Here is a 12173-nt window from a genome sequence, read left to right as displayed (position 1 = left end):
CTCTTCTCTTCTTTCCTCTCCATCCTTTCCTTTTCTTTTTCCTTTCCTTTCCTCTCCTATCCTTCCTTTTCTTTTTCCTTTCCTCTCCTCTCCTTCCTTTTCTTTTTCCTTTCCTCTCCTCTCCTTCCTTTTCTTTTTCCTTTCCTTTCCTTTCCTTTCCTCTCCTCTCCTTCCTTCCTTTTACTTTTCATTTCCTTTCCTCTCCTCTCCTCTCCTTCCTTTCCTTTTCTTTTTCCTCTCCTCTCATCCATCTTCTAATTTAATTGATAGAACAAATATCTGATTGTATGTCTGACCACAGATTGAAATACAGTTCTGATATATTAAAAGTTGCAATAGCCCATTTGTGATAGATCATATTTTCAGTCATTCTCTGTGTTGCTTCATTTGATATTTTAATTTATGATGAATTTATTTTTTGTGATTGCTCTTTAATTGGGTCAAATATAATTTGATGCATGTATGGCCCCCTATATAAAAATCAGATTCTGATTGGTAGCTATGGGTTCCTACACTCTGCATTAGTTATTGATAAACTTGCTGACATTTTTCAAAGAAGTCATGCATATGGCGGGTACATTGTCAAGAAGGAGTATATTTTTGCAATCGGGAATAATAGGTATTTGTACAGTCCCTGCCAGTAACCTGTACAAATCAATGACAGGCTGACAGATGTCATGACTGCATGAATGTAACTGCACATCCGAGAAGTTAAATGCATACAGGGAGGATAAGTGGGCCTGAGCATAGAAAGTTAACAGGAAAAGTTATCTGTGATGTACAAACAAACTTTATGTTTCCAAGATCAATTCCTCCTGTGTTTCAAAGTACTTGCCTTTAAACATGCGCATTCACATGTGCTTGGATGCCTTAAGACCATGGCTGGATTCCAGGGGGGTGCTGGCGTGGGCTATGTCCCCCCAAATTTTAGCATGGGCTATGTTCCCCCACCCAAAATCAACCGTAACCTGCCACTATACAACCCTAACCTGCCACTATACTGCCCTAACCTGCCACTATGCCTCCCTAATCTGGCATTATACCGCCCTAATCTGATACTTTACCATCCTAATTTGACACTATACTGCCCTAGCCTGACACTATACTGATCTCAGTTATGCATTGTGTGGGGAGGAGGAGCCCTGCTGCTTGTGCTCAGGCTGTGTGCATTGTAGAGAATAAACTGTTCCCCTGTCCTCTGCCCTGCCAGCAGAGACCCCGTCCTCTTCCTTGCCAGCAGTGACCCCTGCCCTCTGCCCTGCCAGCAGTGACCCCTTTCCTCAGCCCTGCCAGCAGTGACCCCTGTCCTCTTTCTTGCCAGAAGTGACCCCTGCCCTCTGCCCTGCCAGTAGTGACCCCTGTCCTCAGCCCTGCCAGTAGTGACCCCTGTCCACTGCCCTGCCAGCAGTGACCCCTCTCCTCTGCTCAGCCAGCAGTGACCCTGTCCATTGCCCTGCCATCAGTGACCCCTCTCCTCTGCTCAGCCAGCAGTGATCCCTGTCCTCTGCCCTGCTGACCTCCCATCCTCTGCTTTGCTGACATTTTTACTGCACCCCCACATCGAACAGGTTATAACCGGCCCTTCTTAAGACCTTTTTCACATGGGTGGCCAGGGGATGGCAAAATAGGTGGTTGATCTGCTGTTGATGATCCTTTGCCATCTCTGCCAGCTGGAGGGAATTGTAGATATGTTGCAGGCACAATGCTTTGCTTGGCTTGGGGTGGTGATGTGATATTTAAATACAAAGTCTCTGTTCACCTGAAAAAAAAATAAAATAAAAAACCCTAAACAAAAAAAAGCATTCAGGAGGCAGCAGGATTGCCTTGAACACCTGAAAACTGCTGCTCTGCCTCCCCTTAAAAAGAAATCCACAGTGGATCACTTTTCAGGGGCCTTAGAATGCTTTTAGATCTGGTACATGAGATCCTGGCATTTTGGTGCAGGCAGAAGGCACAGGTTCACTGTCCAGCCCCACAGCCTATAAAACTCTGTAAAAGGCTGAAAGCTGCAGCAGCTGGATGGTGCTCTAAGGGGTCCTAATGTTTAGGGCAGTATGTAGCCAGAAATGAATGCCTGGAATGAAGATTGCTTGTGCTCTGGACATACAGTTGTGGCCAAAATTATTCAACCCCCACTGAAATTGAGTGTTTTGGCCAGTTTGACATTGCTTTTGATCATTCAGTCATCTTGCTTACATTTACATTAAAGAGGCACTTGTAGGTCAGACAAATATAACATAACAGTTATAATGAAATAACCACAAATGTCTTTTCTGTGCTCACAGCATTATCAGTTTTATTCAACCCCCAAGTGACATTCAATCTTAGTACTTAGTACAGCATCCTTTTACAGTTATAACAGCTTTTAAACGTGAAGCATAGCTTGACACAAGTGTCTTGCAGCGATCTACGGGTATCTTCGCCCATTCTTCATGGGCAAAGGCCTCCAGTTCAGTCACATTCTTAGGCTTGCGCACTGCAACTGCTTTCTTTAAGTCCCACCAGAGGTTCTCAATCGGATTTAAGTCTGGTGACTGCGATGGCCACTCCAAAATGTTCCAGCCTTTCCTCTGCAACCATGCTCTAGTGGACTTGGAGGTATGCTTGGGATCATTGTCCTGTTGAAAGGTCCAACGTCTCCCAAGCCTCAGGTGTGTGACGGACTGCATCACGTTTCCATCCAATATCTCCTGGTACTGAAGAGAATTCATGGTACCTTGCACACGCTGAAGCTTCCCTGTACCTGCAGAAGCAAAACAGCCCCAAAGCATGATTGACCCTCCACCATGCTTCACAGTAGGCAAGGTGTTCTTTTCATCATAGGCCTTGTTCTTCCTCCTCCAAACATAGCGTTGATCCATGGGCCCAAACAGTTCTAATTTTGTTTCATCAGTCCACAGAACACTATCCCACAACTTTTGTGGTTTGTCCACATGGCTTTTGGCATACTGCAGTCGACTCTTCTTATTCTTTGGAGACAGCAAGGGGGTACGCCTGGGAGTTCTGGCACGGAGGCCTTCATTACGCAGTGTGCGTCTTATTGTCTGGGCTGAAACTTCTGTACCCACATCTGACAAATCTTTTCTCAGTTCCTCAGCAGTCACACGGGGACTTCTCTCCACTCTACGCTTCAGGTAGCGCACAGCAGTCGAAGTCAGCATCTTCTTTCTGCCACGACCAGGTAGCGTTTCAACAGTGCCCTTTGCCTTGAATTTGCGAATGATGCTTCCTAAGGTGTCTCTTGGTATGTTTAACATCTTTGCAATCTTCTTATAGCCATTGCCCTTCCTGTGAAGAGAAATCACCTCTTCTCTTGTCTTCCTGGACCATTCTCTTGCCTTCACCATGTTTGTAACCACACCAGTAAATGTCTAGAAGGAGCTGAGTATCACAGTCATTTTAAAGCTGCCTAATTGGTGCTTATTATGCTTGATTGCTGCTCGGTGACATCCACAGGTGTTTTCAATACCTGATGGAAAGCACCTGTATGAACCTCTGTTCTTCAGAGTGGTAGTCTTTAAGGGGTTGAATAATTGTGGCAATGAAGAAACCACATAAGAACCATTTACTACTGTATTACATAAACAATTGATGTCATTTTAGTTGCATTTGGGTAGTTACAACGTCCTTGTAGGATTTGATTCTGAATACAATTCCAAATGTACACTATAGTCCCTAAACCCCTTTACAGCATTGGGGGTTGAATAATTTTGGCCACAACTGTAGGTCCCTGGGCGCATACTGTCCTAAACATTAGTGCCACAGTGCAGCACCAGCCCTGTCCAGCCGCAGCAGCTTTCAGCCTTTTATTGAAGTGGACAGGCAGCGGGCAGTGGGGCTGGATGGTGCTCCTGTGCTGAACATCCAGTGTGCATGAGACCAGGGGCGGACTGACCATTTGTAAACTCGGACACTGCCCGAGGGCCCAGGGTCAGTAGGGGGCCCCATGAGATGCCCCTGGTACTTTTTTCATAGGCTTTTTTGAGTTTGGGCAAGGACACAGGGGCCCCATGATCCCCTATTGCCCGGGGGCCCCATATGTTGTCAGTCCGCCCCTGCATCAGACCTTAGAGAATTCAATCTGCCCCTGGACACAGTGCTAGATTTACTAAAGGCAAATAGAATGTGCACTTTGCAAGTGCAGTTGCACTAATTTTCCCTAGAGCTTAGTGAAGCTCTGCTGATTTCCATCATCCAATCATGTACATGCAAAAATGGTGTTATTTTAAATTCCCAATACATCTGATATGGTCTTCTTGCATCTGATGTGCTATTTTTTGCAAAGCGAAGCTTCACCATATTCACTAAGCTCGGGGCAACTTCACTTGCAAAGTGCACAGTCTATTTGTCTTTAGTACATCAACCCCACAGAACTCTATTTTCTCTAAATGCAGCTAAACTGAATGCAAGTAAATGCACAGTGTGAAGTGTGCCATTAAAAATCATTATATTCAATTATATACTTTTCGAAACGTCCTCTAAATCCATACCAATGCATATAATTGCAGGTTTGTCCATGCCAGAGCACGAGGCCTGAGATCCTCTCTCGGTTAGCTCCTTGTTGAATTTCTCGAAATCAGCAAAACGTTTAATTCCTTAGAGAAAGTTAAACATTCACGAACACGTCCAAGCTTCCAGATTCCTAAACACAACACACTCTGTGTTAATCTGACAATAGTGGCTTTGAAATTAAAGATTTTTCGGTGAACGTTGTCTGCTTTTCTTAAGTATTAAAAACAAATGTATCAGAATGTGCTTCCAAGGACAAAAGGGAAGCCTTGAAAAACCTGTGATTGGCTGCGTGTTTGTGCTCTCCCACGGTTAGTTTTAATTGGCTTTGAGTGAAGTTAGGATCACATTTTTCCCTCAGTCTGTTCTGTACAACTCGGCACTATCTGACGTGACAGCATATCCTGGACTATTATTCCCCGTGTAAACTGCTGTATGCAGCGCAAACATGAGCCTGTATGCGAGGAGAGTGACCCTGCCTGCTATCACCCCACTGCTGCTACAGAAAAGGGTAGGGCACTGCTGTGTGACTTGTTCTGTCAATGACTGGGAGCCAGGATCTGGAAAGCTTGAAGAGCTGCATGACAGTATGTGTGTGTGCTATATGGCTGTAACATTGAAATCATGCTTTACCATAGCTACCAGTATTTTATTTGTTGGAACGTTTGCAGAGCTGTCCGAATAGATTAGATAGAGGTCCAATATAGATTTAGGTTCTGACCCCCAAATGATTGGGCTTGATTTACTAGAAGATCAGCGTATTAACTTAGCAAAGTGACGCTTCAATGAGTTCAGTAAACCAGATGAAGCTGAGATCACTTCAATTAACCAATTGTGTGCTAAGACAGTCTTTTTTTTTAATCATTTCCCTTAGGGCCAGTTCACTCTATAGAAACGCAGTCCAGATGTGTTCTGAATGCTTTTCGCATGCGCGTTTTTGAAGTGTTCCAGTGCATTTTTTATGTGTTCGGTGCGTTTTTTATACATTCCAGTAAATTTTTTACCCCTCTCTTTTTCTTCAATTTAAATAGGGACATGCGTGTTCCACTGCGTTTTTGGTGCATTCCGGTGCATTTTTGATGCATTTCAGTTCATTTTTCCCCTCTCTTTTTCTTCATTTTAAATAGGGACATGTGTGTTCCACTGCTTTTTTGGTGCATTCCGGTGCGTTTTTGATGCATTCCAGTAAATTTTTCCCCCTCTCTTTTTCTTCAATTTAAATAGGGACATGTGTGTTCCACTGCATTTTTGGTGCATTCCGGTGCATTTTTGATGCATTCCAGTTCATTTTTCCCCTCTTTTTTTTCAATTTAAATAGGGACATGTGCATTCCAGTGCATTTTTAGTGCATTCTGGTGCGTTTTTGATGCGTTTTACTGCGTTTCAGTACAGTTTTGTGCAGAAAAAAATGCAGCATGTTCTACTTTTTTTTCTACAACTGGAACGCACTGAAACGCCAAAATTTGATGTGAACTATGACATTGACAACCATATAACCGACATTTTGTGCATTTTGGATGCAGAAAAAAGCAACTGAAACACATGTAGTGTGAACTGGCCCTCAAACATAATTGGGAGAGCAAACAAACATGCACCTTATTTACTATCAATCACTTTATGACATTAACATTTACTTGGCTAAGTGGACAGTTAGTACTCAGTACATCCTAAAGGGCTTGATTTACTAAGGGCAGGCAGGCTCTTCACTTTGCGAGGGAATTTTCCCTAAGCTTTGAGAAAAGAGTGAAACTTCACTTTGCAAAGAATACCCAATCACGGGCAAGGAAAAAGTTAACAGTATTTATGCTTGCACATGATTGGATGATGGAAGTTGTAAGCTCTAACTATCAGGGCCCTCTGTTTCCTCTCGTACCAAATTATATCATAACTGTAATGTCTACCTTCATTTTGTAAAGCGCTGTGCAAACTGTTGGTGCTATATAAATCAGGTATAATAATAATGGAAGTTAGTAAAGCTTCATCACATTGAGAACACTGAGATGTGACCTCAAACTAGCTGGAGGAGAGTCCAAAAAACTAATTTTAGAAAGTATTATCTTACTGAAAGAGTAGTTGATGCTTGGAATAAACTTCCAGCACAGGTAGTGAGCCAGTCAACAGTAAATGGCTTCAAACATGCTTGGGAGAAACCTAAAAAAAAAGACAAAAAAGTTAACAAAAAAAAAGGAGAAAAAACGGAACAAAAAATAAAGGATGTATAGAAAAAAATAAAAACAAAAAAGAGAGAAAAAAAGAAATAAAGGGGTCAGGCTCTATGTACTGCTCTAACTTTTTCTGCAGTCATTTTTCTGTGTTTCTATTCACTAAACTAAGGGAAAATTCCCTTGCAAAGCAAACAGCCTATGTGCCTTTAGTAAATCATCCTCAATGTATTTTTTTTTGTTCAGAAATACAATATTTTTTTATAATGTAAAGTAATTATAATCTTTGAATATTCATAATGACTGTGTACTTGGCTGGACTAATGTACTAATGTATGCGTCTCAGAGAGACACCTTGGGGTTGATTTACTAAATCTGGAAAGTGCAAAATCTGGTGCGGCTCTGCATAGAAACCAACCAGCTTCCATTTTTTTTGTCAAAGCTTAGCAGAACAAGCTGTAGATAGAAGCGGATTGGCTACCATGCTTAGTTGCACTCTCCAGTTTTAATAAATCAACTCTCTTTAGTCTTATCATGGGGCCATAATTGCAATGAGCCAGTAAAATGTAATGCTGCCTTTCTTACTATCCATATGTCTAGAGTTACTATAGGACAAAAAGCTGACACTCCAGTATAAGCATTATTATTATTATACAGGATTTCTATAATGCCAACAGTTGGCACAGCACGTTACAAAATGGAAGGTGACAGTACAGTTACTATACAATTCAATACAAGAGGAATCCTGCTCATTACAATCTTAAAGGAAGGGTCAAGTGTAAAGGTAAAAGATCCTTATTTTTAAAAATGTGACAGTTATGAGCCTGAAAAAATAGTCACATGGCTGAATTAAAGCTTCTTAATATGTGTTAAAGCTTTGTAAATTGAGATAAAGGTACCAGTCTAAAGAAATTTTAAATTTAAATTTGAAAAGTTACAAATAGGCTATTTGCATCCGTTACAGACATATACTGCCAGAAAGATCAACCTGTAGGGCAAACATTTTCCAGCCCCTTTGCCTCAATAAACAGCCCATGTACTGTATATGTATGTTTTTCCATCATAGGATAACCAGGTGATTGTATACAAAACACATTTGTTGCACTTGGACACATCAGTTTGTTATTATTTGGCACCATAGCATACATATTTTTTAAGGAAGATCAACATTTTTTGAGAGATCAAATTGTAACTGTTTATCTTTACAAAAGCATGAAAGACTGTTCACACGTCAAGCTATCACCGCTGAGTTGTAGAAAGTCAGGCGCTTAGACTACATAGTCATTGGTAATTATAGAGGAGTTTTTGTAGTCAGATTGTAAAATGTGTGAACATTTAAGAGACAGTGATGCTTATGGCCACGTTTTTGTCTAGAGGTATCCTGAGATCATCTAGAATAGATGGATCCAACACAGGGTTCATCATCTGGTTGCCAACATCCCAAAAGTTAGAGTACCAAAAATATGTTCCCCTTTGAAATATACTGAGACTTTTAAGGCAACACAAACAAAATTGCGTAAACACATGAATTATTTTCTTACAAAGACGTAAAACATCATTAGAATAACACATTGTGCAAACATTAAAATCACACATAAAAATAGTTGCAGAAGAGCCTGTGAACTTGTTATAAGATATGGTATATTGTTCTCCCTCTTCTGTAGACCAAGGGAGGGAAAAACAGGCGAGTCGACTTCAGCTAGAGACCCCATCTAGATCATCTAGGGCACAGGTGTCAAACTGGCAGCCCTCCAGCTGTTGCCAAACTACAAGTCCCAGGAGGCATTGCAAGATTGACAGTTACAAGCATGACTCCCAAAGGTAGAGGCATGATGGGACTTGTAGTTTCGCAACAGCTGGAGGGCCACCAGTTTGATACCCCTGATCTAGAGGCATTACATTACTGCTGAGTTGACAAATACATACTAAGGAAAGTATAAAAATCTTAGCAAACAATAACTAAATATAAACACAACCATAGCAAGTTATTTCATTATGATTTCATAGGTCATGTGCACATACGGAGATAACATACATCAAGTGATGAGACTTATTTGCTAAGTGTTGATATCTTAAGCTGTCAACATTAGCTGAGGCTAATGAGACTCACTGAAGCTTATAGAAATGTACTAACCGCTATAAAAGTGAAAAATGAAGAAGCCCATTTTGCTGGGAGATGCCAGCAGTCACAGTATTTAATTTAATAAGCCAGTTACTGATCTTTGTCTGGGCAATCGTCATATATTGTTTATGGGCACTTTATTCCTGTAATATAAAAACATTTGCAGAGGTCTACAATGTCAACATTGTTGCTAAGCAATGGGGCTTATTTACTAAAGCAGTAGAAGATGTTCAATGTATGTTCAGTAACTATTTTCTTTGCAGTGCAATTATACAATACAATGAGTATACAATCATGCGCAACTATCCTTCAGTCTATAACAGTGGTCTTCAAACTGCATCTCATGGGCCAGATGTGGCCCTTTGTTGGCCTTTATTTGGCCCTTGGAACATTATTCCTCCCATGAATACCAGGCACTATTCCTCCCACTGACACCAACAATGAGATGCCATTCCTTCTACTGACACTAACAGTGAGGCACTCTTCTTTCCAGTGAAACCAATGATGGGGCACTATTTCTCCCAATGATACCAATGATGGGCCAATATTCTTTCCACTGACACCAAAGATGGGGCACTATTCCTCCCACTGACACCCGCAATGGGGGCACTATTCTTTCTACTGATACGAGACACTATTCCTCCCACTGCCACCAATAATGACACACTATTTCTTCCACTCACACCAATGGTGGAGCACTATTCTTCCCATTAACATCACTGACGGGACATTATTCCTCCCACTGATACCAATGATGGGGCACTATTTCTTCCACTGACACTGATGGTACACTAAGTCTCCCACTGACAGCAATGATGGGGCGCTCTTTCTTCCATTAACCTCTTTACGTCGATGGTACGCAAATATGTGACGCCGAGCTGGTTTCCCACGGAAATCTCCTGATCTCTCCTTGTGATTGGGACCTTTCCGATCATGTGACTGCCTTGACAGCCAATCACGCCAGTCACATGACCCTAAACCCCCGCCCTGCCTCCCATTGTCAGAAACCCCTTAACCACTTCCCGCCCTGGCCTATGGTCAAATGACAGCTGGGTGGACATCTTGCCCCTCTGGGATGGCGTCATATGAGTTGTGCTTTGTGCATGCCCACAGGGCCGCACTGTGGCCAATGACAGATTTGTGTACCGGCCCTGTTGCCAGTATCATTTGGTCACACGAAAGTTGTATACAATGGATGGCTTCCTTTCATGCCATCCATTGTATACAAGTGTGTCTAGCTGTGAATGGTCACAGTGATCACATGCACAGGCTGGGCCATTTACAGCCCATCTGTGTCATGTGAGTAGCTGTGGCCAATCACAGCTAATCACAACAAAAATACCTGAATTAATCGATTTCTTTTAGTTAAATGCTTGTTTATAGCAAAGAAATTCTTTGCTATAAGCAATCAAATTGTGTGAAAAAGAAAATACTGATCACTTCCCCAAAGTAATACAATGCTACTATGGTAACATTATACTACTTTGGTCATAGTGTAATATGAAAACAAATCTTAAAAAAGAGAAAAAATTTAATAAAAAATAAAAAAAAAATAAAAAATATTTAAAAAAATAATTATCAAATTTTTTTTCGTACTGTCAGCAGTCAGTGTCCCTTATCACTGCCACACCAGTTATATGTTGATGCTGTACTGCACTGGTGACAGTATGTAAAACTCGCCATGTCTCTTATAAAATACGTTGACTGTCTACTTTGCAAAAACTGGTCTTTTGGGGGATATCTGTACTGTTCTGACATTTTTGGGCCTCAAGAAATTAGATTGGCCGTCAGTACTTCAGGATTGATCAATTTTCAGATTTATCCCATAGTTTGTAAACCCTATAGCTTTCCTACAAACTAAATAATACATCCTAATTTGGGTTATTTTCACCAAAGACATGTAGCAGAATACATCTTGGCCTAAACTTATGAAGAACAATTATTTATTTGCAAACTTTTATAACAGAAACAAAGAAAAAAATTTTTTTTTCAAAATGTTCGGTCTTTTTTTTTGTTAATTTAGCAAAAAATAAAAACCCCAGCGGTGATTAAATACCATCAAAAGAAAGCTCTAGTTGTGTAAACAAAATGATACAATTTTAGCTTGTGTACAGTGTTGTATGACCGCGCAATTGTCATTCAAATTGTGAGAGCGCTGAAACCTGAAAATTGGTCTGTGTAGGAAGGGGGTAAAAGTGCCCTGTATGGAAGTGGTTAAGAGTGTGAGGCAAACATCTTGTTTTATATAATCTGTTACATAATTTCATATAAACATTTTTCATCACACTAGGCTCAAAAGGTTTCCTGCCTCTGCCTTTACTTTATGTAGCTACTTATACCATATACAGTACATTGAGTAGATTACATGTTAAGAAATAAAATAAACAGTAATGTCTCAGAAGCACACTGAGCATGCGCTGCAAATCTTAAAGTGGAACTACACTACATCTGAGCACCACAAAGCAAAAATGCTATTTAATTCATTTTTAATATTCAAAGCAAACTCACCCATGCATTCATGTCTCAATGCTTTATTTTGCTGAGAAAACACCCCCCTAGCATTTCTGGCTGTAGCAATCTTGAGTAAGGGCAGATGATTTATGTAGCATTGACTTCCTGAATCCATCTATCCTTAGTTCAGACATACAAGTAGGAGGGTGTACATAGCTTAGAAAACCCCTCCTCCCCTCCTGAAGATTCCTGGGATGTATGACATCATTTACCTAGGCAAGAAACCAGGAAATAACTGCAGAAATGTATTGAAAAATAGTGTAATAATGTTGATTGAGAGAGTGAAGTTTCAACATTGTTTTTCATATACAGTTCTGATAAATAATTATTTTAATTATAATTTATCTACATACATTTTTTTTCTTACAAAATATTTATTAAGTAGAAAGACATGGATGTGTTTCAGTCAAACAGGAATTACTAAGGCAATTACAGAAATATCAATGCCCTCAAGGGCAGGTGGAGCAAACCTGCAAACAAACAGTTGTAAAACTGAAAATACCCAGTTGGGCAAAGAAAGCTTAAAATCATACAAGGATAATGAGAAATTGGACTATATGAAAGCATATGTTATAAGTGCAGGAAAAGCAAATGGTGATAACTCACTAATCTCTGAAACCCTATAGGTAATTCAATACGAAGCATAACCCATTTTGACATTGTATATTCTAAGAACATGCATGGGCTTGTCATCCCAGGGCTCTAGAGTGTCGATTCCTCAGTCCTGAGAGGATATTAAGGATGCCCACTGGGCATCAAGGCCTATAAACAGACTCAACTAAGGGGAGGTATTAAAGCTCAGTGTGAGGAAGAGAGAGCTAGGAGCGGGAGTGACAGGTTCATACATACTAACAAAGACAGGTTTTTAG

At 40.7% G+C, this 12173-nt stretch overlaps 1 protein-coding gene across 1 annotated transcript in view; it reads left to right on the top strand.

The window, feature by feature from the left end:
- Positions 1 to 4954: 4954 nt before the first annotated feature.
- The window catches only part of GRB14 (growth factor receptor bound protein 14), an 83532-nt gene continuing 76313 nt past the window's right edge, over positions 4955 to 12173 (top strand). The window contains exon 1 of the mRNA XM_089660613.1: positions 4955 to 5020. Coding sequence (XP_089516739.1) covers positions 4958 to 5020 — 63 coding nt within the window. The 5' untranslated portion in view covers positions 4955 to 4957. The remainder of the gene's footprint in view (positions 5021 to 12173) is intronic.

The sequence above is a fragment of the Staurois parvus genome, unplaced genomic scaffold (assembly GCF_062004578.1).
Source record: "Staurois parvus isolate SC_StPar_1 unplaced genomic scaffold, SC_StPar_1.0 ptg000031l, whole genome shotgun sequence".
NCBI lineage: Eukaryota > Metazoa > Chordata > Amphibia > Anura > Ranidae > Staurois > Staurois parvus.
Note: the sequence above shows the minus strand (reverse complement) of the source record. Positions and strands in the feature narration are given on the sequence as shown.